At 56.4% G+C, this 24,919-nt stretch overlaps 3 protein-coding genes across 9 annotated transcripts in view; 2 read left to right on the forward strand and 1 right to left on the reverse strand.

Moving 5' to 3' along the window:
* Nucleotides 1-4,076, reverse strand: part of UIMC1 (ubiquitin interaction motif containing 1) — a 39,849-nt gene extending 35,773 nt beyond the window's left edge. For 3 of the 6 annotated variants that reach the window (XM_068206075.1, XM_068206077.1, XM_068206078.1), the window contains exon 1: nt 3,736-4,074. The gene's annotated coding sequence lies outside the window, so the exon portion shown is untranslated. Of the gene's footprint in view, nt 1-3,735 lie in introns of all 6 variants that reach the window. The other 3 variants (XM_068206076.1, XM_068206073.1, XM_068206074.1) reach the window with 2 other exon arrangements.
* A 45-nt stretch (nt 4,077-4,121) lies between these two features.
* Nucleotides 4,122-12,574, forward strand: ZNF346 (zinc finger protein 346). The gene is made up of 7 exons (XM_068206094.1): nt 4,122-4,279; nt 4,451-4,554; nt 4,641-4,736; nt 6,535-6,685; nt 8,171-8,410; nt 10,898-10,991; nt 12,260-12,574. The coding sequence occupies exons 1-7, from the start codon at nt 4,219-4,221 to the stop codon at nt 12,363-12,365; spliced, it is 852 nt and encodes a 283-aa protein (XP_068062195.1). The 5' UTR covers nt 4,122-4,218; the 3' UTR covers nt 12,366-12,574.
* Nucleotides 12,575-13,180: 606 nt separating this feature from the next.
* Nucleotides 13,181-23,241, forward strand: FGFR4 (fibroblast growth factor receptor 4). 2 transcript variants are annotated; one of them, XM_068206079.1, is made up of 17 exons: nt 13,181-17,230; nt 18,188-18,457; nt 18,562-18,651; nt 18,774-18,940; nt 19,025-19,148; nt 19,430-19,620; nt 19,733-19,871; nt 19,955-20,148; nt 20,403-20,548; nt 20,691-20,812; nt 20,912-21,022; nt 21,154-21,344; nt 21,750-21,872; nt 21,949-22,019; nt 22,291-22,428; nt 22,496-22,601; nt 22,688-23,241. In XM_068206079.1, the coding sequence occupies exons 1-17, from the start codon at nt 17,158-17,160 to the stop codon at nt 22,832-22,834; spliced, it is 2,403 nt and encodes an 800-aa protein (XP_068062180.1). In that variant the 5' UTR covers nt 13,181-17,157; the 3' UTR covers nt 22,835-23,241. The 2 variants fall into 2 exon arrangements, with proteins under 2 accessions (XP_068062180.1, XP_068062181.1); XM_068206080.1 differs by having other exon boundaries at nt 18,245-18,457.
* The last annotated feature ends 1,678 nt before the right edge of the window (nt 23,242-24,919 follow it).

Consider the following 24,919-nt stretch of genomic DNA (forward strand, 5'->3'; position numbering starts at 1 on the left):
TCCTGCCGTCTGCACAGCTCAGTGCATGGCTGCTCCAGCACTACAGACAGGGAAAACACAGGCAATGGCAGCAGGCAGGCTGGAAACAAGACAACAGGTTTATCTGGCTGTATGGATTTCTCAATGAGCAGCAGCCTCCGGAAGAACTCCATCCAGACATGCCCAAACCATCCGTATTAACGAAGGCACTTAAAGAGCAGCGAGCAACCTGCTGAGTGTTATTAGTGCAAACCTGAGTGCATGGAACCACTGAGAGCAGGTGCCCACACAATGCAAACTGGTACTTCAGCATCCCTTCCCTTGGCAGCCCACAGACTGATGGAGAGGGATGCACAGCAAGCATTAGCTGCCTGGATCCAAAAGAGCTCAGAGGAGAGGATTGGGAAGAGGTGTCAGCAAAGGAAAGCAGCAGGATGGCACAGAGTTAAATCACCCTTTCCTGCCTATGCTTGCTGTTTGCCTGGTAGCTCAACAATAACATTCAGTGCTTCTTGAACTGTGATGTAAAAGAGCCTTACAAAGCAGGCTGAGCATGACCAGCTCTGCTGAAGTTCAATTAAATATGTGCAGACAGAGGTTGAACAACAAGCCCCTCGTTCCACATCAGAGAACAGCAGAGCTGGAAATGCAAGTTAAGTTGGCCGGTTCCCAGACCAGTGTCCTTCCACAGAATCACTCTGCCTTCCTTCAAGATCACTGAAATAGCTCAGATGTGTATGGAGATCTAAAATAAGAGTAAGAGAAGATGCAACATAAACCCTACATCACCCAGGATAGAGCCAAACCTTTCTCTGTAACACCACAAAACTGCAAACAGCCACTGCATAGAGAAACACTAAGGGAGGCCAAAATCCCCATCAGCGCCGAGAACAGCAGTGCATTGCTCCATCTACAGTCCGAGCAGCAAGGTGAGGAATAACTACGCTCCCTCCCCACGATCTGCAGCCTTCCTTCTGCAAATACATGCACACACACGCCCAGAGACAAAAGGCGATTATCCTGGTGAGTCATGATTTGCACCAAAGGTTTGCTGAGCCCTCTGAAAGCAGAATGTTGCACAAATGGGCAGTCACGGTGCCAAAGTGACTGCAAGGACCTCTGCAGTCCTCCAGTGTTTGCCTGCTGAGGAATCATAGACTGGTTTGGGTTGAAAGGGACGTTAAATATCATCTCATTCCAAACCCCTGCCATGGGCAGGGACAGCTCCCACTATCCCAGCTTGCTCCAAGCCCTGTCCAACCTGGCCTTGGATGCTTCCAGGGATGGGGAAGCCACAGCTTCTCTGGGCAACCTCTGCCAGTGTCTCACAACTCTCACAGGGAAGAATTTCTTCCTAATATCTAATTTAATCCTGCTCTCTGTCAATCTGGAGCCATTAAAGGAAGGGAAAATAAAAACAAGCACTGCTTTTGGTGAAGCACTGGCTCTTGAAAAACAAAGCTGTTCAGCTCCAGCTAAGCTGAACTCCAGTGCTCTCGGAAAACCCTCGCTATATGTTCTCCATTTTTTTTATCTTTTGCTCCAAATGGTCTCTTCGCCCTCCCTGCTCAGGGAGATGAGCCAAGCCTCACACCCAGCTGCTGTGAGCTGCCCCCCACGAAGCACATCCCTGGTGGTGGAGAATGTTCCCTTATCTCTGGAAAACCACTCACTCATAAGCCATGAGGAGCACAGAAGGGCCCACACAGGGTCGCTGAGGCTTTGGAGAGGCAGCCTATAAACCCTATTACCCACACAACAAAAGCAACAAACAACTGCCGTGCTGCCTTTTTTTTTTTTTTTTTTTTAATCCATGCTGGTATCACCATCGCTCCTCTGACTCTGCGATACATCTTCTCCTCAGTGCTCTGTGCTAAATAAGAGATCACTGAGAAATATCAGCTGAAGTTATGATGAGTCACCTACCTTCAACATTTAAAGGAGAGAAAAGAGGAGATGTAAGAGATGTAACCACACAACTCCCACAACACTTCTGAAAATGAAGGGACTTGTGGCAAAGAGAGTCTCTGAAAACGTAACTAAGGGAACAAGACAAGTAAGAGATCACTCGTAGCTGTGCTAGTCTGAGGCTGTGAGTAGGAGAGCAGTAATAGCTTTTATTAGACAAGCTAGTGTAGCTAAGGGAAGACAACACGCATCAGAGCACAGACCTCCTCTTCAGGAAGCGAAGTTGAGCATATTTTGCTTTTAGCACTCTTGGAAAGGATAGTTGTGAGTGCCTAAGGGGAAGATACCTGCTTTCAGACCCAGCAAAAAAAAAAAAAAATTCCAGAGACTGAATTATCTAAAATTACCTTTGCAGTCCACTTTGCAGACTCATTTTGCAGTTATCCATATTTTTTTCCAACTCAGAATTTAAGAGAATTTCTTTGTAAATGCTCTGACAGCAAAGGTGACCTCCTGACAAGGAACTTGCACATGCCATGCTTCTCCAGTCACATTTTTAGGGATATCCTTGAAGATCCCCAACTTGTGATTATTTGTCATTTTCCCTCTCATCTATCATTTTGATGAATCAGAAAGCAATTACCGACAGAATAATTCTAAATCTTGACACTGCAGCTACAGACCTGCCAAGCTGTGACAGCTTGAAAAATGCTCGAAAAAACCAAGCCAAAAAAAAATGAATGACTCTCATCCCCGGATGAGTTCCTGAGTGGTTGGAGACACAGGCTGTCGCTTTGTAAACAACTCCCCCCACCTCGGGAAGCAGAGGCACGACGCTCCCCGAGCTCAGGCGGGTCAGCACCACATCAGCACCACACGCTTCCAGGGAAATAGCATCCCCAGACCCTCGGCTCGACCCAGCACGCAGAGCCCAGCTGATGCTCCGTGAGCAGGACACGAGGGCTGGCAGCGCCCCGGGGAGAGAGAAATTGTTTACAGGATTGATCCGTTGAGAGAGCTGGCTCTGCACACAGGGGACACGGGCACTGCAGAGGCCATGCACGGCCAGGCGCATCCCCGCAGGCTGCTGAGCTCTCGGGAGATGCTCCTGCTCCAATGCCCTCGAGTCCAGCCCGCAGCATCTCCCTCCTCCAAGGGCAGGGGAGGAAAACCTTTTTTCCCCCCCTCTACATGGAGGGAAAGTGATCCTCGCCCCAGAACCCACCGACGGTCTTTTTTTCCCTTTCCCAACCCACTGCCTTCGGGCACTGCATGGAAATTTACAAGGAAGGGGTCAGGGATATTCGACAAGCTGGAGAGAAGCATGGCGGGTCCCGGGCGGGACAGGGGTGAGCTCTGGGAAAGGGGATCAGCCGCAGGTGGGCAAACCTAAGGGAAGGGAGCGTGCAGGGGCTGTCCCGGGAAAAGGGGAGGGAGCCAGGCCTGGCAAAAGGAACAGGAGAGGCAGGAGCACCTCGATCTCAGGGGATGCGGCCAAGGCAAAGCTCCGGTTTTCGGGTCCTCTTCCCAGGGGACGGTCCAGGAGGAGTTCCAGGGTATCCCCAAGCACAGCACCGGGGTCCGCTCCAGGCAAGAGGCAGAGGAAGTGCCCCTAGAGGGAGACGGGAGGTGTCCCTTCCCCAGGGGACAGTGCTGGGGGCCAGTCCCGGGCCGCCGGGGACAGGGACCGGAGGTCATACCTGGGGGAGGTCAGCCCGGGGGCAGTGGCCGGAGAATGGCCCCCGGCAGGGGAAGGGGTTTCCCTCGCAGCCTCGGGAGCCCCGCGGCGGGTGGGCCCCGGGCGAGCCGCGGGGCAGCGGCATGCTCCGCAGGGCACGAGGTACTCACCGGGCCCGGGCCGCCCCGTTGCCCGCGGCCTCCCCGCCTGGCCTCCCGCACCGGCACCGGCTCGGCGGGTCCTGCACCCGCGCTCAAGTTGGCGGCGGAGGCCTCATTGCCCTCACCCAAGATGGCGGCGGCGGCTTCGCTGCGTTTCACGTGGTCCTCGGGGTTCTGAAGCGGGCAGCGCCATGTCCGTGGCTGGCGAGCAGCGGGCCTGGACGCATCGTTCTGAGGTGCTGGTGGTCTCGCCGTTTTCTCAGCCTGGACACCACTTCCTCAGGAGAAGGATGCGCTGCGTCGCTTAAACACCCACAACAACGGGGCGCCACGGGGCTGCCGCAATACACCTGTGCCCACAACCAACATGTCCGCCGCCGCCTCCCTTGGAGGGTGCGGTGCTCTCGCGGGAGACCGCCCCGCCGTTGCTAGGCGCGGAGGGGGCGCGCGGGCGGCTTCTCGCGAGAACAGCGTGAGGCGGCGACGGCGGCCATGGCGGACGGGGCCGGTAGCAACGGGGACGCTGCGGGGCCGCTGGTGGGCAAAGAGGCGGGTGAGGCGGCGGCACCGGGAGCGGGCGGGTGGTCGGGCCCCACGAGGTGCCCTCTAGCCCGGTTGGATCCTGCGAGGTGCGGGCATCTCGAACAGGGACGGCCCGCACCTCGCGGGGTCCCACCGGGCCGCTGACGCCCCCGTTGTGTGTCCCACCCCTCTCACCCCACAGTGGAGCGGCTGATCCGGGAGAACGGACACATTTTCACCGAGGCGCAGTGCAAGGTGTGCAGCGCCCTGCTCATCTCCGAGTCACAGCGGCTGGCTCACTACCAGGTAGGGAAGGGGGAGACCCCGCCTCCGCCCCAGCCCAGCCCCGGGCTTGGCGAGGCACCGAGCGGGGGTTTCTCTGCTTTCCCCAGAGCAAGAAACACGCCAACAAGGTGAGACGGTACCTGTCCATCCACGGCGGGGAGGAGGGTGCCCACGGGAAGAAGATGAAGCTGGAGGTGAAGCAGGTGAGAGGAGACGTGATCAATGTCGATAAGTAATGTCTACAATGTCTTAAAATCTAGAGGGTAAGTCTTGTGAAGAGCAGCTGAGGGAGCTGGGGTTGTTTCGTCTGGAGAAAGGAGGATCAGGGCAGACCATATTGCTTCCTACAACTCTCTGTTAGGAGGCTGTATCCAGGTGGGGCTCAGCCTCTTCTCTTGGGAAACCAGCAACAGGACAAGAGGAAATGGCCTCAAGTTGTGCCAGGGGAGGTTCAGGTTCGGCGTCAGGAGGAGTTTCTTCACTGAAAGGGTTGTCAGGTATTGAAAGGAAGGTGGTGGAGTCACCGTCCCTGGAGGTGTTTGAGAAATGTCTGGACATGGCAATCAAGTGCTCTGGTCTCGTTGACAAGGTCACGATCAGTCAGAGGTTGAGCTTGATGACCTTGGAGGTCTTTTCCAACCTTAATGATTGTCTCATCTGTGAATTGTCTGAAGGGAGGGTGTCAGAGGATAAACCAGACTCTGCTCAGGGGTGCCCAGCAACAGGGTGACAGGCAACAGGCAGAAACTGATGCCCAGGAAGTTTCACCTGAACATGAAGAACTTCTTACATGTGCAGCGACCAAGCACTGGAAGATTACCCAGAGAAGGTGTAGAGTCTCCCTTACTGGGGATATTCCAGAAAAGTGGGGTCTCCCTTACTGGGGATATGCCAGAACCATTTGGATAGACTCCTGTGCCAAGTGCTCTGAGGTGACCTTGCTTGAGCAGGGAGGCTGGACTAGATGAGCCACTGTGGTCCCTTCCAGCCTGACCCATCCTGGGATTCTGTGAGTGCTGGATCCTCAAGGGCTAAATACAGCTCTGAGGCACCTGCAGAGCTAAAGGAAGTTGCATAGTCTTGCAAGTGAACGAAGAAAATGCTCTCAGAAGGGGTTTTGTGAGAACTGAGAAGCTCAGTGGCAAGTGTTTCACCAGGCCTTGTCCCAGTTCCTGATGCCCTCCCTGCTCAGACAGCCTCTTTGAGCCTGTCCTCCCCATTTAAACAAATATGTGCTCCTCTTTTTGATAGTCTTGCTTGAAGTGACAGAGAAAGAACAGGAGCAACAGCTTATCAGGAGCATCGTTGCATAACATAACGCAGAGCACGTTGGGTTCACCATCCACAGGAATTCTCTTCCCAGAGCACTCTTTATTTTACTTAATTTAGGTTCCCTCAGCTGGTAGCTGGAGCCGTGCAGAAAAGGCCCCACGTTCCATTCAGCCATCTGTCTGCCCCGTGACTCCCTTGGGGAACAGATTCTGCTTTTATGATTGCTTCAGCTGTAATCCCTAACTCTGGCATTTGCAGGGAGCTGGGGGATAACAGCAGATGCCTTTGCACATAGTGTCAGGCTGAGAACTGCCTGCTGCTCCCTCCTCAGCTGGTGTTGTGTTGCAGATGACCCAGTTGATAGTGATGTTTGTGCTGCTCAGTTCACACCTTGCAGAGGACATGGCTGAGTGGTCCAATTTTGGCAGCCATAAGCTTAACTATGTCCTTAACCCAAACAGGCCGGGGCTGCCCCTCTGCCTGGAGTGTTTGCCATGAGGTTAAAAACAGTAATCTGGTGTAAAAACACTCTCCAGGGAGGGAGAGGGTGATGCTGCGTCATGGAGGTTCTACCTAGTCACACTTCATCAACTTAACACCCGAATGTCTTCGATGATCTTTTTTTAGACCCCCAAACCGTAGTGTTTCTCCTCAAAACCAGGAGGCTGGACAGGATGACCTGCAGAGGTCTTTCCCAGCCTCAGCAACTCAGTGGTTCTCTGTGCACAGGACAGCAAGCAGGAAGGCAGCAATGGGGAGGACAGGAACAAGTGTTGTCCCATCTGCAACATGACCTTCTCCTCTCCGGCCGTGGCAACATCTCACTACTTGGGCAAGACTCATGCCAAGAACATGAAGCAGCAGGCCCCCAAAGCAGAAGGTATGAGTGTCTGCAGCATTTTCATGTTGTCCCAAAGGGCTGTTGAGATGCTTGTTGAATCCCAAGTGTGAGCTCTTGTAAGAGTGTGTGCTCTTTGCCATGAAATAGAGTAAGCCAGCAGTGCACCTCCAGAGACCTGGCTGTTCCAGCCTGCTCAGTGGCCTGGCATTGGCAAGAGGTTGTGTGGTTTTTTTTTTTTTTTTTGCTTTGTTTGGGGGAAATGCAGCTGGCAGCAGTCACTGTACCCATCCCTGTATGCAGGGACCAGACGCGTTATGTTAAGATGTAGAAATTCCTGTCACAGGGTATAATCCCCATTAAATATTACAGAGACTGAAGTGACAGGTGAAACTCTGATATGGCAAATTCCCCAGGGCTGCTCAGCTACAACAATGTGGCCTCTGAGATTCACAGACATGGGAGCTGCAGATTGCTGGGGATTGGGAGAATACTGCTGGGAACACACCAGTATGTGCTTGTTCTCACCTTGTCTGCCCCCACACAACTGCCTGTGTGTCCCATGCCTTTGCTAGCAGCCAGAAAGGCCTGGTGGGTGGGGACTGACACTTTCTGTCCAGGGCAGGTAGGGGTAGCCATGGGCCAGGGGCCTGCAGCTGGTCAGGACGGGAGGAAGACACAGCAGTTGAGTGCACCTGCGGATGGTAGCTTGTACTATTTCCAAGCTGGGGACTTGTGAGTCACCCAGACACCTGACTCCTGGGATCTTCCAGGCAGAAACTGTCTGTCCCAGCATGTCTTCATGATTTTGCTAAAATGTGTGCACAGCAAAGCCACCTCCAGGATCTTCTTGTTCTTTGAAGCCCTTGCGTTTGGGTATGATAGGAGCCCGCAGAAAGATGTTCACTGAGCAGTCTGGTGTGTGCCTTTGGTGAGAGGAGCTCTCTGATCCCTAGCAGGTTACTCACTCTGCTGTTTGGCACCCTGGAGTGAGAGGGTGCAGGTTTCTCCACCACACAGAAGAGCTGCTTCCCTGTGTGGATCCACTGTGTCAGACCTAGTCCCATTTATGCTGTGTCTCAAGCAAGATGCCTTATGAATTCAGGATCAAGTCCTGTGGCTGCATGGTGCTTCCAGAATCCTTTCCAGAATGCCTTTGCTGTGCAAGGGCTTGTGCCTATGTTCTGTCTGGGAGATGATAACAGCAGGTGGAAGCTCATTCATACTCAGTGTTTCTTGAATATAGTCATGCTTATGCTAAGGAGAAATATGCAAATCTGTTGGATTTTTTAAACCCTGAAAGTTTTCCTGGCATACTTTCAGTTATGTTACCACATGTCTTTAAATTCTGCAGCGTTTAGGGCAGAGGTAGCAAAATCATTAATTTATTGAGATATCTTACATTGGCTAGGTTTAGGGTTTAGATGTAGCGTGTTACTGGTTTTAATGTGGGTTTGGGGGAAATAAAGTATCTGGTTTTTACCTGTGAGTTCTGTGACTGACCAGGAGTTTGGATTCACCCTACAGAAACGGTGCCCCCACAGAAACACCCTGCTCCCCACCCCACCTCTACTGCATCTTCTAATGAAGAGAACAAGGACATTACTGACCCGGACAAGTTCTGTAGCCTCTGCCATGCCACTTTCAACAACCCCCTTATGGCAAAACAGCACTATGTAGGCAAGAAGCACAGAAAGCAGGAGACCAAACACAAGCTGATGGCGCACTACGGCCGAACCCCTGATGCACCAGCATCATCCTTCATGGGTGAGTTCTCAATAGGGAGGCTGATAACCAGCTGAAGAGCAGGGTGGGAGAGAAGCAGAATGTGTCTGACAGGCCTTTGGACAATAGAGTCTGTGTGGAGGGAGCAGGGGAGTATTGCTTGTGGTGAGGAACTTGATTATACCCCCTAAGATTGATTTGGTTGATGTTGTAACCCGCAGCAGCAGATGTTTTAGGCTGTAGCTACTCGTGACAAGCTTTGGGTTGTGTTATGCGGTGGTGTTTAATCGGGGACGTGTCCTTTTTATTCTCTGTGTGGATAATCCAGGGATTTTGGCCAGTACTGTTTCTAGTTAGGTGATTGCATCCAAAATGGAAAGATAAAAGTGGCATTTGATGCTTAAAAGTCATCTTTGAGGGGACTAGCCAGAGATGGAAGGAATAGGTTTAACTGCACCTGCTGCTTCAAAGCACATGAAAGCCAGAAAGATTTCTCCCTGAATGCCTTTCTGCCTCTGTGTGGGCACTTCCATCTGATGAACTAATGCAGCTCTCTCTGGAGCAAGCAGGAATGTGGAAAAAAAAATCCCTGAGCTATTAAGGAGGAACTTTAGGCAGACAGTTAAAACTCTTTTGGTTTATGATCTGCTGCTTATGAGCACTTGTATGTGATGAAAGCCCTCTGAGTCCAGTGAAAGCATTAGGCACTCACAGAAAACTCCTTTGTTCCTCCCAGCAGCCTTCTGTTGGGCCAGGAAGTTTTAGTACCTGCTGGATACTTGTGGTAAATAATAAGCAGACAGATCATCTTAAAATCTTCATCAAGGGCTTCTTTCTCTGTCGTAAAAACCCACACAAGCAGAAGATTAATTATTCTAATTCTTTGCAGGCCACCTTTAGATACCGGTAGCACTTATGACAAATGAGGCTCAATTAGCCAAGTAATGTTCTCTCCCACATTGCATGGCCGTGTGGGAGATGGAAAAGGTGCTCAGTATCTCACGTTACCCATCTGCTCTGCACCTAATTAGTGGGGTCTGATGAATGGTTCCACTTGAGTGTGACTCAGGCGCTGACAGGGCACAAGCCCCAGCCCAGGCAGGCTGGGTAGGTGGGCAGTGCCATTGCCTGGGTAGGTGGGCAGTGCCCTTGCCTGTGTGATTGATGTGTCCCAGGAAGTGCCAGCAGAACAGAAATGTGTACAGTCACATCTCCGGGGCACTTCGGCTCTTCAGGAAAGGTTTCAGTGCCTGGGCTATGATCAGGGACTTCTCAGATGAGAAGGGCTGCAGTCAGGGATGTTTTGTCCCGCTCTCTTTGCCTGTGTCTGTGTGCCAACAGCCACAATTGTCCCTAAACTCTCTGCTGGGACCTGACTAGAGCAGATGAAGATGTGTTCTTTGCAAATGCAAAACTGAGCTCGTTCCCACTTAAAGTTCTATGGAAACAAGTGGTTTGGGGTTGAGGAGTGTAGTTTAGACAACTTTGTGCATGCACCTTTTGGATTGGTTTGTAACAGAGAATCCTTGACATTGATGGTACGGGGAAGCAGACCTGAAGGCTGTATCAACTCCTCTGGCCTTTACTGTCCAGATCCAGCTCCATTTTGAGAGCCAAATGTCCCACTGGATTCTGAAACACCTGAGGTGCAGCAGCCATGTGGCAAAGTGTCCAGAGTTGAGCTTCCCAATGATTTACTGCTCTGCACACCTGGGGTCCATCTCCTCTTTCACCTTAAGGAAATGTTTTCCTTGTGAGAGTCCCAACCAGAGCCCTTCCCCAGTGACCCCAAAATTCAGGAATGCTTCATGTCTTGAGGACAACTGCCAGAATTTTTCCCTATTAGAAAGTCCTGTGCTGCCATACTTGCCTGTTTGTGACCTCATGAACTTTCAGTCCAGCTGGAGTTGTCATGTTACACAAAACCAATGATCCTGTTGAGTACCACTATTGTTGGAAACTTTTTTTTTTTCCTGGCAGTTAACTGATCCACTGACTGTAACCAAACTGCTTGAGGACAGAGCTTAATATCCTCAGTTGGCACCTCAGCAAGGCTTAGCAAAATGCTGCATTGTGGAGCTGGACAGTGGGTGTAATCTCCTCTGGCTGCCTTTTTTATTGAAATGTTATAAGCTTACAAATTCAGTATCTTTTATTTTCTGGTTTGAGATGTCCAGATGAGCAGAAGTGGGACTATGAGGCAGTATAGCCTTTGGGGTTTCCAAATCTGAAACTTTTACTATGCCTGATACTATGAACTGTTTATAGGGAACGTGTGTGTTTTTTAGCGATGAACAAACCATGTTCTGATCAGGAAAGCCTTTTTGGCTTCGTGATTCCCTTGCAATGACTGGCTGATACACAGTGGGTAGTGGGATTCTGTGACCTTCCTGCCTGATCAGATTGTTGACTATTATGTGACTTTGTTTAGGGTTGTTTAATAAATCAGGTGATTGAGTATCTTGCTTATTTCTAGCTCAGGCACGGGGATTGGCTAGCTGTATGTGCTAACATTGCTGTCTGTTTCAGCTGGGAAGGGCTACCCCTGCAGCACGTGTAACATAGTGCTGAACTCCATAGAGCAGTACCAAGCTCACATCAGTGGCTTCAAACACAAGAATCAGTAAGTAATGTTCTCGTCTAAGTGTGTTTCCAGCCTCACTGTTCAAATCGATGGCCTAAATATAACCTAAAATGCAGTTTTGAGCACGTGTTTCCAGCTGACTTCTAAACAGAACAGCAGGGTCTGTGCAGGCTCTCTCTGTGTGTCCCGAGGCTGCTCCAGGAGCTCCCTCTGCAGACAGCCCAGTCGTGCTGCCGAGGTGGAAGTGCCTCCGGTGGCTTTTGGTTCCTAATAGTTCAGCTCAGCACAGACCTTTGCAGTGAACCTGATACCTATTAAACACAGTTTCTCTTAACAACTGAGATTTTAATTTAATTAAGGACCGGCTCAGTGGAGATCTGCTTGCAATTCTAATCTCCATTGGGATTGCTTGTTTTAAAATTTGGCATATAGTCAGCATGCTCCAGAAGCCTGGACTGTATTCCTGAACTCGCTCTTACAGCTGGCAAGTTAAATAATGGCATCCCTTGCATATATTATTAATTGAAAAAAATTATGCTGCCAGACGATTAATACCAAAAATACTTGTTCTGGAGACTGCCAATCTTTAATTCAAGAGCCTTTGCTAAAAGAGGCACAGTAATGAGCCTGGGTTGGTTAGAAAGCTTCTTAGAAGGGAGAGGTATTAGGAAATCCTACCTGAAGGGAGGGCAGGCTCCTAGCCAAATTCCCCAGAAGGGACAGGAAGAAAACTGGCATCTCTTGTTGCCTGTCTATGGAATAACAGCCTCCTGGTCCTTCAGCCCTGGGGAGTACTTGATGGGAAGACATCTTTCATCCCAGGGAAGTTCCAGCTCTCGAACAGCATAACTAGATTAGTGAATAGGAAGAGTCCCATTTTAGAGAGATAACATTGAGGATGTTCCCAACACACACATTAATGTTCTCTTTAAGGACACTGCTGTTGTTGGAGGTGTTGCAACCACACAACTCCCTTTCAGAATGCTGCTCTGGATTCAGCTGTGCAGTCCTGTTCCAGCTTCTGCAGCCTGCAGAGAGGCAGGATGCTTGCTTTGTAATGGGAGCTCTTTAGCAGTCCTTGAGCTCTGCCACAGCTAATTCTGCCATGCTAAAGGTGTCTGTTTACACACAGGCACAGAGAGCAAGGATTCACTTGGAAGATTTTCTGGCAAGTTGTTGCCTTGGCTGCAGTGGGTTGTTGCTCTGCTGACAGCCTTGCCTGCTGAGCAGTGATTGCAGCTGGCACATTTCAGAGCATTTGTGACATTGTCTCCTTTTTTTCCTTTCTTGCTCCCTTCAATGTGCAGGATGCCAGGAGCAGTGCCAGTTGTCGGACCGTTCCCGCCACAACAGTATGTCCGGGAAGAGTCAACTGGCCCGGGAGGCTACAGTTACTTCAGCCAAGACCTCTAGAGCAAGTTGCAGCACTATTCTTGGAGTTGTTGGTGGCCCCAGAACGCACATCCTTTGCCAGCCCACAATGGTTTCATTATCCCTCTGGATAAGCAAAGCCCTACCCTCCTGTATACACCCGTTGAGCAGAACGGGGACTGAATCTGTCAGGAAAAGGATCCAGCTGGAAGAGACTTGCTAGACAGCAAATACTTCACTCCCTTAGAGTAGTTTTCATTGTGTAATTGCTTCCTGTGAAGGTGGGTGCGGTGTGAGAGGAAGTGTCTATCTGGTGTAAGGAGGGTTTGGCAGCAAGCTGGTAGTGGCACCTTCTCCCTGTCCCCTCTGGGGGGCTGCCCGTTCCACTGCTGGACTGCTCTCAGAGGGATGCCAGCACCTATGGGCACACCCAGGATGATAGGAGGGGACCTGGAGCCTGGCTGTGTGACCAGAGCCACCCACATGGCCGGGAAGCTGAGGATGGAGCATGGCCCTTGTCCCTAGGTGTGCCCTGCTGTTGGTGTGCTGTTGGCCCAGCTCTGCTCCTCCCTGCCCTGGGCCACGGCTCTGGCTGCCTCGCCGGTCTGAACTCCATTGCCTTCTGGGCTGGCAGGCACGAGACAGAGCACAGAGCCACCCAGCAGCCACATCCTCCACAGAAGCACCACGGTCCCCTGCCCAGGCCGCAGCCAGCTCTGTGGAGCCTGTTGCTCCTCCAGCAGCACACCCAGGGTCCCTGCCTCAGCCGGGAGAAGCTCAGTCCTGGCCACAGCCCCAGCCACTGCCATCCCTCGTGGCCCCGCAGGCTCCATTGAGTAAATCAAGTGCAGATGTGGAGTCAGGACCGGGTGCCTGCTTACAATTAGGGGCTGGGAAGATTGGGTGGCCCCATTCTTGCTTTGCAGTTCCTTGCCATGGCTGCTGCTTTACCAGGCTGAACCCCCAAATGTTGTGCAGGGGACAGGGCTGGTGAGCAAAGCTCCTGCTTTCTTGGCCACAGATCAGCACTGTGGTGCCCAGCCCAGCACATGGTGTGTGCCCTGTTCCCACGGGGAGCAGGACACATTCTGGCCCTATGCACCTCATTCCCTGTGCCAGCTGCAGCCACAGCACTCCCAAACACAGCCAGGGCAGGAAGAGGTGGCAGGGCTGCAGCAGGACAAGGCATGACACTGCCCACCCTCCTGCCATATCACCCTCAACTTGTATGTTCCCCACTCAGCCTTGACTGCCCAAATCTGTGGATGCTCCTGTGCCATGCTGGGGGCTAGACAAAGCCTGGGCCCCTGGTATCCCTGTCCTGCAGCCCCTGCACTGGGCCCCACATTCTTGGCTCCCCAGAGGGAGCAGCAGGTTTATGTTTGCCGAGTTCTGCCTGGTTAAACCTTAACTGGGCTGGGTTGCTCCATCAGTCCCTCCCAGCCAGAGATAAGGATGGGCAGGCAAGGCCAGGGCCTGGTGGGACACACTGCCCCAAACCTGGCGGCTTGCCTCCAGGGCAGGAGCCAGCCCCTGAAGAGCATCCTGCCCAGTCTGGGGCAGCTGCCTGCCCGTCTAGTTTGCCCCCTCCCTTCCTCAGTGGGTCCCCACTGATACGAGGGCAGCAGGTTGTGGCTGGGGCTGGAAGCTACCGTGTTGAAGCCAGTGGGACTGGATGGAGCTGGAAGCCCTTGTGCTGGGGCTCACCCCTTGCTCCAGGGCTGACCCACTCCCTCAGTGCCAGAAGGTTCACATCACCCCAGCACATGGAATGAGCCTGCTCAGCCTCAGATCCTATGCACGTAGAGGGTACAGTGAGCTGGGGCTTCTGTGCCCCAAACAACAGCCGTTCAGGGGAGGCCAAGAGAAACTTCCAGGAGGAAAGAGCCCCCCAGGCTCCAGCCCCCACAGGAGCCACCGTGCTGCGTGGGCTCTGGCTGGCCGCAGGTGCCACCACAGCGGGAGTGGCGGCAAGTGCTGGGGCCAGGCACAAGGGGCGGCTGTGTTCCCGCAGCTCCGGCTGCCTTCCAAGAGCAATATTGTTGGCACCAGGCAGGCTCCCTGCACCGGCAGCACATACATGGGCCTTTCATGAGGAGAGTGGGGATGATTTACTGCCTGGGGGAAGGGGCAGGGGCGGGAGGATGGAGCCGCAGCATGCCGGCGCCCGGCCCCTTGTGCGTGCTCACTGCCGCGGGGCCCCGCACACGTAAGCAAGGCCAAGGGTCTGGCCAGGGGGTCGTCTCTCCCAACGGGACGTGGGGCAAAAGGGATCCCTCTGCGCCATCTGTGCCGTTCTGAGAACACACTTCATCTCTGGGCGCCCCGCTGTGTCTGAGCTGAGTAACCACGGGTCACACATCGCTTGTGCCACAGTGATGGGGGCAGCCCATGAGCTGGGGGAGACAGGGGCATCAGAGGAGGGTGCTGGGGCAGGGGTGCACCCACGGCGCAGAGTGCTGTGCTGGCACAATCCCCCCTTGTTGAGCTGCTGGCGTGGCAGAGGCCGTTGTGGTGCTGCCGGCAGCGGGTGGCAGGCGGTGGGGCTGGGCTGCTGTGAAGGGCTTTTTGTTTGCCGTCAGTTGCTGTTATAAATCAAGCCAGGCAGCCCAGCCCCAGCCCAGCACTGCCCCACGGCAGGGAGGTGACCAGTTCCCAGCTGCCTACAGCAGAGCGCCACCAAGCCCTGGCCTGTGCCTGGCATTGTCCTGGCCCAGTGGGGATGTTCAGTGTGACATTGGGCAACGTGCCACACTGGTCTGCTTGCCCTTCTTCCACTCAGCGCTGGGGAACCCTGGGATACAGGGAATCTTTCCATGTTCATCCCAGGCTGTGGCTCCCACAGGCTCCCCAGAGTCCCAGCTCTCCCTGGTGTTCCCAATACTGGGAACGTCCCCTTCTCTCTGGTGTTAATTTGGTTTTGGTTCGAATTGAGCTGAACCCAACATTTTTCTGTGCTTCCGGCACGCTGTGAACTCTGCAGGGGCGGCCGCTGCTCCGTGAAATTGATGTTCTCGTCCGCTTCACGCGTCAGCAGGAATGAACAGCTGCTGGGGGCTGCTGGCCCCCAGGACTGCTCTGTGCACCTCTGCACCCCAAGGGGACACCAGTACTCCAGATGGGGAGCAGCACGGGGTGGATGGTGCTGTGGGAGATTGTAGCACCAACCAGACCTCACAGTGAAACCGTGTCATGCTGGATAGTTTGGCACAGTGGAGCAGCATGGACAAGGCTGTGCCCAGGACTCATGGTGTGGCCCTACGAAATGAGGGGTGACAGTGACAGTGTAAAGATCCACGCCAGGCATGGGCAAGGCTGTGTGTGGGGCTCAGCACAACCCTGGAAGATCTTGCTGGAAAGCAGGTGGTGAAGCAGACAGCGATACAGGAAAGGAGAGCAGCTCTAGGGCCAGACCGTGGCCATGTACTGGGGGACACTGACCCCTCTTGATGGCAACAGGATACTCAGGGGACATTGTTCCTTGGGATCATGCCAGCTCAGAGTGTCTGAGACCAGGCTTCCCCCAGTGCCCAGCGGTCTTGCATGGGCCAACGAGCAGCAAGGCTTGGCCGTGGTGGGGTCTGCGTGCCCCAGCACAGGCAACAGCATAGGGAAGGTGAGGGCAAAGTGTTTATGGGTTGGATTAGGCCACTCCAACGCTGGCTCGCACCTTAGCCACGTTTTATGACACTCCGTTATGGGCTCCTAATGAGGGTCACAGCCACTTTATGGCACTGACAGCGATAACGCTACAACTAATTATGGCACAATTAGCCAATTAGCGTGTGGGCTGCTGGGCACCCAGCAACGCTCAGCGCCCAGCCCGGGCCACGACAGCTGCTTGGGGCTGGAGTGCTCCCACTCCCAGCAATCGGGGGGAAACAGGGGTGGCCTTGCCCCCTGTCCCATCTGCTGCTCCCCACGCGTGGGGTCTGCCTGGAGGACAGCACAGGGGAGCAGCCGCGGGTGTTTTGCAGCCCCCTGCGTTCCCCACCCGCGAGGGAAGGCTGTACCGGGGGAGCCGGGACAGAGGGGGCCGGGGGCCGCCTCTCGCTGCTGGGGGGGAAAGGCCGGTGCTACCCCCCCACTTCCCCCGTCCAGCTCGGCGGCAGGTCGGTTTGCAGGGATGCCGGAGAAGCGGGGCCGGTCCCCGTCCCCCCCCCTCCCGCCTCCCCAGCGCTCCGGGCGGGGCCGCTGTAACCCGAGCGCGTCCCTACAAAGTGCCCGCGCCCCCGAGGCGGCGGCAGAGCGGGGCCGGAGCCAGCCCTGAGGAGCCCCAGCCCTGCCCGCAGCCGGAGCCGTCCCGAGCCCGGAGCCAGAGCCGTCCCCGGCCCTGCCGCCATGGGGCCACGGTCTGGGGCTCGGCGGCGCTGAGCCCGCTGTCCCCGGACTTTGCCCCGGCCCGCGCAGCGCAGGCGGCTCCGCCGCGGGAGCCCGTCACCGCCGGTAACCACGCCGACCGCGACCCTCGCCCCCGGCACCATTCGGGCCCCCCCCTCCCGGGACAGTCCCCCCTCCCTGGGATCCTCCGCGGTCCCCCGCCCCCGGTTAACCTCCCCTAGCGCCCTGACCAGGCTGACGCTGGCTGGAGAGGTCGAATTCCCGGCACCCAAACGGGGTGTTCCCACTCTCCGTGCCCCCTCCCATTCCTGCCCAGGGACCCCTGTGCTCTGCCTCCCGTCCATGCCCACCCACCCTCGCGGTGACCTGGAGACCTCGCACTGCTTCTCCCCGGTGCCTCGGGAGAGGAGGGGGCTGGCTGCCCGCCCGGATCCGCTCACCCGACCCTGCCTGTCCCGCAGGGTGGGACCCCCGCGCTGGGGCGGCCTGGAAGATGCGGCCCCTCTTGCAGGTCGTGGCGGGGCTGCTGCTGGCGGTAGCTGCACGGGGCAGGGCGATGGAGCCAGGTACGGCTGCGGGGGGCGAAGCGGAGCTGGGGGCGGCGGGAGTGGGTTCCTGCTTTCTGAATACTTTCTCCATCCCGGCTGGGCGGCGACCCCTGGGCTGGGATGCGGGTGCTTGCCCTGGGCACGCAGCCCCACCGCTCTGCCTGCAGGACAGGGCTGGTGGGAGCTGGGGACGCGGCACAAGGACCAGCGTTTCCTTCACTGACAGGGGCAGGGTGGCTCCAGCCAGGCTGTCCTTGTGCTGCGGGAGCTTGGCTCGCTCGCTGGACACGCGTGGCAGAGAGGGGTTGTGAGACCGCTGTGGGCTGTGGCTGCTGTGTGTGACTCCTGGTGAAATGCGGGCAGTCCGTGCCTCGCAGTGGTGGGTGCGGGAGAAGAACGCATCCCCCGGGACCAGAGACCAGCTGCCCCACATCCCTCCTGTGCTGGCCATGCACTGGGCTGGAGCCACATTCGTGCACTCCAGGCTCCTGCACGTGGGCAGTCGGGCTGCCATGGTATTGCTGTGCTGGCGACCAGGTTGTTTCTGCCCTCCACGTGCACATGCTTCTGCTGGCCATCGGCAAGCTGGGCTCCACTGCCAGCCCGGGGACTGCCAGGGACAACCAGGCTGTAGGGGTCCCAACTGTGCTTGGGGCATGTAGTGGTCCGACGATGGGTGTCTGGAGGGCTTTGTTGCCCTCCTTCAGTAAGGCAGAGCAAGCTGGAGCACCCTGCGCCACTGGGAGTGGTGGAAGGATAGTGGCATGTGTGGCCTTGGCCGGGGACATGCCATTGGGGAAATCATGTCCCTGTGCTTCAGGGCAAAGTCCAGCCCTTACCTGCTTCTAGGGTGGCAGAGCCAGGCTCTGGGCTGTGTCACACCACACACTCTCCACAGTAGGATGGGCATATGGAGGGGTCCTGCTATCAGGGAGGGGTGAGCAGTGGGGGTGGGCGCTCACCACATCTCTCCAGAGCTATTTGAGAGCCCCTTGCTGGAGTCAGAAGATGAACATCTCCTACTGGACCCAGGCAACACATTGAAGCTGTACTGTGATGCCAACCAGAGTGGTGCCAGTGTGGTCTGGTACAAGGAGTCCCGGCCACTCGTCTCGGGGGGTCGCATCCATCTCCGTCAGAGACTGCTGGAGATCTCAGAGGTCACCTACCAGGACTCAGGGCTCTACGTGTGCCGGGCACGGGGAACTGGAGAGGTCCTGCGCAACTTCACCATCTCTGTCGTGGGTAGGAGCCCCGGCAGCACCCAGCTACCCCTGGGGCAGCAAGGCAGCCACTACCTGCCCAGCCCTGCAGGCAGGGATGACCTTCTCAACCGTTTCCCTTTGCAGACTCCCTGGCATCAGGTGATGATGATGAAGATAGTGATGGGGACAGTCCCCACGGAGACCGAAATGAGGAGTCGGTCTATGTGCACAGAGGTCAGTGCCACACCAGGGCACTACAGGAGAGGGCAGGTGGGGCAGAACTAGGGGCATGGGGCACTGCTGCCTCCTGCTACCTGCACAGGCCCCCTCCCACTGTACATCCTGCATGTCCCCAGCTCCTTATTGGACTCACCCACACCGGATGGACAAGAAGCTGTATGCAGTGCCTGCGGGGAACACGGTGAAGTTCCGCTGCCCGGCCTCAGGCAGCCCCAGCCCCAGCATTCGTTGGTTCAAGAATGGGCGTGAGTTCCGAGGGGAGCACCGCATCGGGGGCATCCGGGTATGGGCAGCTCCTCCCACCGCAGCTTCCCTCCCAGGATCCCTCTTGCCCAACTCACCTCACTGCCTTACCTCCCCTCTGCAGCTCCGGCACCAGCACTGGAGCCTGGTGATGGAGAGCGTGGTGCCCTCGGACCGCGGTAACTACACTTGCCTGGTGGAAAACAGGTTTGGCAGCATCCGCTACAGCTACCTCCTGGACGTGCTGGGTGAGGGTTCCTCAGCATGGTGCTGGTCTGGGCTTCCCCATGCCTGGTGGGGTCAGGGAAAGGGGTGGAGGAGCCTCTGTTCATGGCCTATCCACTGATGCAGTTCACATGTCCCTCACAGCCCAGGGACACGGGATGGAGATCAGGCTTGGGTTGTGCTGGTCTGTTTTAGTGCTGGGGAAGGGCTCTCTGTGGCTCCATGGTGGGTGGAGAAGGAGGGAGAAAGGAGCCTGTACTCTGGGCCACCATGTTGGTGACACTGCTCTGCTCCCTGTGTGCAGAGAGGTCCCCGCACAGGCCCATCTTGCAGGCTGGGCTGCCCGCCAACACCACAGCCCTGGTGGGCAGCGATGTGGAGTTCTTCTGCAAGGTCTACAGTGATGCCCAGCCCCACATCCAGTGGCTGAAGCACATTGAAGTGAATGGCAGCAACTACGGCCCCGACGGGGTCCCCTATGTGCAAGTGCTCAAGGTAACAAGGGCTGGAAGCACTCAGGTCCCAGATACCCATGCTAAAGTGGTGGCAGTGGTGCACAGAGCTCCCTGAGGAAGAGGGACACTGACCGTCCATCCCTCTCTGACAGACTGCAGATATCAACAGCTCTGAGGTGGAGGTGCTGTACCTGCGCAATGTGTCCATGGAGGATGCTGGCGAGTACACCTGCCTGGCAGGGAACTCTATTGGCCTCTCCTACCAGTCTGCCTGGCTCACCGTCCTGCCAGGTAGGGGTGGGGTTCTGGTGTGGGGTCTGGGATCCCCAGCACGCAGAGGCCATGCCTCAGGCCAACACATTCACTCCCTGCAGAAGAGGAGCTGGTGCGGGAAGCTGAGGCTCCTGAGACCAAGTACACAGACATTATCATCTACACCTCGGGCTCGCTCGCCGTGGCCATGGCCATTATTATTGTGGTGCTGTGCCGGATGCAGACTCAGTCGAGCAAGCAGCACCTGGAGCCTATGGCAGTCCACAAGCTCTCCAAATTCCCGCTCATCCGACAGGTGGGTACCAAACTTGAGCCCTACTAATGCAGGGGAACCTTAGGCTCCAGGAGTGACCAATAGGCTCCAGGAGTGCCACTTGTGCCTATCACACCTTACCCTGATGCCAGCCTTGGGGCTGCCCTTCCCAGTTCCCCCTGCAACTCCCTCACCCCATTGCTCCAAGTGAGATCTCTACTTTTCTTTTGCGCCTTTGCTGGGCCCTGGAACATGGGATGGGATGGATGGCTGAGGACCTGTGTCTCTCTCCACAGTTCTCCCTGGATTCCAGCTCCTCTGGGAAGTCCAGCACATCCCTGATGCGGGTCACCCGTCTCTCCTCCAGCTGTGCCCCAATGCTGGCTGGTGTCATGGAGCTGGACCTGCCCCTCGACGCCAAGTGGGAGTTCCCCCGAGACAAGTACGGTTCTGCACAGGGCAGGGACAGGGGCTGCTCTCCCCAGCTGCCCCAGGGACAGCAGCATGCAGGTGGTGGATGGGGAGGCCTGGGCCACCCTAAGGCCATCCCTCTGATCTCTGATGGTTCTGCTTGTCCCTGCCAGGCTGGTGCTGGGGAAGCCCTTGGGGGAAGGCTGCTTTGGCCAGGTGGTGCGGGCAGAGGCTTACGGCATAGACAGAGACCAGCCAGACAGAGCCATCACCGTGGCCGTCAAAATGCTGAAAGGTAATGGCTCCTGTGCCAGTGTCCCAGGAACAGAGGTGGCATCAGCACTGGGCAGGGGTGCAACCCAGCTGGCATCATGACACAGCCTTCCTTCCCTAGACAACGCCACCGACAAGGACCTGGCTGACCTCATATCCGAGATGGAGATGATGAAGCTCATGGACAAACACAAGAACATAATCAACCTCCTGGGAGTCTGCACGCAGGATGGTGAGGGGATTGTGCAGGCAGGGTTCAGGCAGGGCATGGGCGTGGACCGGGGATGTGGACTACTGGGGTCAGTGGCTAACTGGGAAGGGACAAGGCAGGTCAGGGGCTGAGCAAGTGGCCGCCCTTCCCAGGGCCACTGTACGTGATTGTGGAGTTTGCTGCGAAGGGCAACCTGCGTGAGTACCTCCGTGCCCGCCGTCCCCCGACACCTGACTACACTTTTGATGTCATGACAATGCCTGAGGAGCAGCTCTCTTTCAAGGATCTGGTCTCCTGCGTCTACCAGGTGGCCCGTGGCATGGAGTACCTGGAGTCCAAACGGGTATGGCTGGCATGGCCTGAGTAGACTACCTGTGCCGGGCACAGCCGGGGAGGGCATGGCGCTGACAGAGGAGCTGTGTATCCCTGGTGAACCCACTGTCCCTGAGGAAAGAGAGCCCAGCACATTCCCATAAGCTGTCCAGAACCTTCCAGCCCCATCCAGCAAAGTTCAAGGCAGTACCTCCCCAAAATTATGGGACTCAAAGCCTGACCCACCTCCCGGGGAAGTGTATGTGGCCCTCCCACTGTGCCTGTCACTGCAGCCAGCCCGATGACGGGATGACTCCACCACTGCAGAGATGCTGGGGGGTGCGTGGGAGGGAAACGGTGATTTTGGTGTTTGAAGGGGACATGTGGAGCTGGAATCACCATCTCACACCCCTGTGGGTGATGCTCCCCTTGGCAGTGCATCCACCGTGACCTGGCTGCCCGCAACGTGCTGGTGACAGCAGAGAGCGTGATGAAAATCGCTGACTTTGGCTTGGCCAGGGACGTTCACGACATCGACTACTACAAGAAAACCAGCAACGTGAGTGGGGGCTCCTGGGAGAGGGGCACAGGGACCCCCAGTCAGGGCCGAGCTGAGCAGGGGGTTGCTCTCATAGGGTCGCCTGCCAGTGAAGTGGATGGCCCCCGAAGCCCTGTTTGACCGTGTCTACACCCACCAGAGCGATGTGTGAGTCCTGAGAGGAACGAGGGTCTGTTGGGTGTGGGTTGAGGATGCTGTTGGTGTGGGACAAGGCAGCACTCTGGGGTTATCCATGTATTGGAGGGTCCCTATAGCAGAATGGGGATACTCTGGGGACAGCAGGGCACATATTCCCCAGGGAGGGTGGATCATCCACTCTCTCCCATCCCTGCTCCCACGGCAATGCAGCGTGCAGTGGGCCAAGCTGGGGAACAGCCCTAGGATGTATTTGACCCCCCTTTGCTATGTGTGATCCTAGGTGGTCCTTTGGGATCCTGATGTGGGAGATCTTCACGCTGGGAGGCTCCCCATACCCTGGCATCCCTGTGGAGGAGCTGTTCAAGCTGCTGAAGGAGGGGCACCGCATGGACAGGCCATCCAACTGCACCCACGAGCTGTGAGTACCAGCCAGGTGGGTGGGCAGGGGGCACAGTGAGACCCTGCTAACACCCCCTTCTTCCCAGGTACATGCTGATGAGGGAGTGCTGGCACGCCGTGCCCTCACAGCGCCCCACCTTCAAGCAGCTTGTGGAGGGGCTGGACAAGATCCTGGCAGCTGTTTCAGAGGAGGTGAGAGGACGGGAGTCTGGTGGGTGAGGGGTGGGCAGTGTGGGCATTGACAGCACTGGTGGTCATGGCACCATCCCTCCTTGCAGTACCTGGACCTCTCCATGCCCTTCGAGCAATACTCGCCCTCCTGCGAGGACACTGCCAGCTCCTGCTCCTCTGATGACTCCGTCTTCACCCATGACCCACTGCCGCTGGCTCCCCACCTCTTCTCCTACCCCAGTGTGAGGACTTAAGGGAGGGCAGGGAAGGGTGATGCTGAAGCCACCTCTGACCTTGCAGGGAGAGGGTCCAGGTTCCCAAAAGTCCCTGCTTTGTCCAGGCTGAGCAGTGGATGGGCAGGGCCCTGAGCCACAGCACCAGGGCAGGGTGTCCCTCTCTCTGGGCTCCTTTTGGGCACTGAGCCATCAGCCCTGGTTGAGATCTGCCTGGTATTGTGGGGCAGCAGGAGCTAGAGTCTCTCCATGTGGGCACTGCCTGGGATGCCCATGGCATTGCCCAGGGAGATGGGCTTTGGCCAGCGCTTCAGTGGAAGTGTCTCTGGGCAGGACCCCCCCTGCTGCTAGGCTCCTGCTGCATCTGTACATAGCCACAGAGATGAATATTTATGTACGTGAAATTTCAACCTGATAAATTATTTTTTTGGAATACACCCCAGTGCAGTTTCTGGGCTGCTCCTGGAGTGCAAAGGGCTCACCTAAGCTTGGAAGGCAGGTCAGGGTTTGCCTCCTCACTGCCTCCTTGCCCCAGCCAGTTCAGGGCCTGCAATCACTCCTGGGGGACACGGAGACAGTGCCACAGGTGCAGGAAGTGATGTCCCCACTCCTGTGCCTCCAGGCCTGCTCCAGCACAAAGCACCCTTGCATCTGTTCCCCATTAGCCACTGCTGCACTAAGCCACCGTGAACTCCGCTACCAGCATTGCCCTGAAACTGATCCCCCAACTGCCATGGGCTCCCAGGCTGGGAAAGTGCTCTGGGGCCCAGCCCCACGCACTGGGGACCCCCCGCACCCTCTTGCCTGGGCCGGCCCAGGCCAGCCCGGCACTCCAGATTAAAGTGAGTTATGGGCTCTATCTCCCCAAAGCCTGTGGGAGCACAAGCTGGGGGTCTCCAGCTCCTGCTCTCTGATGCCTGTTTTGCCTCCCCCCTTTGCCCTATGGTGCCCAGCAATGACGGCAGTGTGGGCAAGGAGGGCTGCAGCTGTCTCACCCCCTCCTGCCAGCCTGCTCCCTGGGTCTAGGGTTTCATCTAGGGCCAGGCTTTGCTGGCCATTAGTCCCAGGATCTGGTTTCCTCCTTCAGCTCCCAGCTGCACTCACAGCCCCCCGCCTGGAAGCTGCCTCTTCCAGCATGGAAGCTGGCTCTCTGGCACAGCCTGCCCTGAAACAGCCCAAGGTGATGGGGGCTGGCAGGTGCTGTGTGGCAGGACCTCGGCCCAGGGCAGCTGGAAAGGGAGTCCATCGATCCTGGCTGCTGCTGTGGTGGTGCCTGGATCTGGGATCACAAGAGACACAGAACTTGGGACTTGACACAGCCATAAGTGCTGTGCCTGCTGTGAATTGTATCTGCTGGGAGCCCAACAGCTTTCAGAGCCATCCTGGTGTCCCTTCCTTTTCACAGCCCCTCACTGGGCTGCTGAGGGATCCCACTCCAATGACATGCCTGCAGCCTCCATGTCCAGCCCAGCTCCCCTCTCTGTTGGGACGAGCCCCCACCTCCAGCACGGCGGGCAGAGGCAGACAGCCCACTGGCAGGTGTGAAACCTGCCTGTCCCGGTGGCCTGTCTGCCCGGGAAGGATCCCAGCTGTCCAGTAATGTGCCAGAACCAATGCATTTCACACAGCCCTGAATAGGGCATTCACACGCTGAAGGGCAAATTGCCCAAGCTGCCCACAGAGGCTGTCCAGATCCCGGCCGGGACTGAGACTGAACACGGAGAGGGGCTGTGCCCAGTGTGCCCCTACCTCTCTTCAGACCTGGGTCTCCATGCTGAGGGCAGCACAGAGGACAGGCAGTTCTTGCTCACCCTGCACTGCCCTTTCCCTGGAAAAAGGGGCCACAGACAATTTCACAGGGTGAGGCTTAGGTGGGTTTGTTAATGCTTAATACCAAAGGGAAGGAGTGGGGCAGAAGGGGACATAGCGAGCAGGGACCTGCTGTCCCCTGCCAAAGCCTCACTCACTCCCTGCACGTTTAAAAGGCTTGCCGCAGGTGCAGGCAGTGTCTGCTACCCACAGCCCAACAACCCACACCGGTGCAGCCCAGGGATGCTTCCGGAGTGCTGGTTGTGCCCAGCACTGTGCCCACCTGCCTGCCCCAAC

This window comes from Anomalospiza imberbis, chromosome 15, assembly GCF_031753505.1.
Source record: "Anomalospiza imberbis isolate Cuckoo-Finch-1a 21T00152 chromosome 15, ASM3175350v1, whole genome shotgun sequence".
NCBI lineage: Eukaryota > Metazoa > Chordata > Aves > Passeriformes > Viduidae > Anomalospiza > Anomalospiza imberbis.

What these genes read in the sequence shown, in the direction of transcription:
- ZNF346 (XM_068206094.1), top strand. Translation starts at nt 4,219, where the DNA reads ATGGCGGACGGGGCCGGTAGCAACGGGGACGCTGCGGGGCCGCTGGTG. An exon ending in AGCGGCTGGCTCACTACCAG is followed by an intron (nt 4,555 to 4,640) that starts GTAGGGAAGGGG and finishes TGCTTTCCCCAG; the next exon opens with AGCAAGAAACACGCCAACAA. An exon ending in ACCAGCATCATCCTTCATGG is followed by an intron (nt 8,411 to 10,897) that starts GTGAGTTCTCAA and finishes TGTCTGTTTCAG; the next exon opens with CTGGGAAGGGCTACCCCTGC.
- FGFR4 (XM_068206079.1), top strand. Translation starts at nt 17,158, where the DNA reads ATGCGGCCCCTCTTGCAGGTCGTGGCGGGGCTGCTGCTGGCGGTAGCT. An exon ending in GGGAGTCTGCACGCAGGATG is followed by an intron (nt 21,023 to 21,153) that starts GTGAGGGGATTG and finishes CGCCCTTCCCAG; the next exon opens with GGCCACTGTACGTGATTGTG. An exon ending in TCCAACTGCACCCACGAGCT is followed by an intron (nt 22,429 to 22,495) that starts GTGAGTACCAGC and finishes CCTTCTTCCCAG; the next exon opens with GTACATGCTGATGAGGGAGT.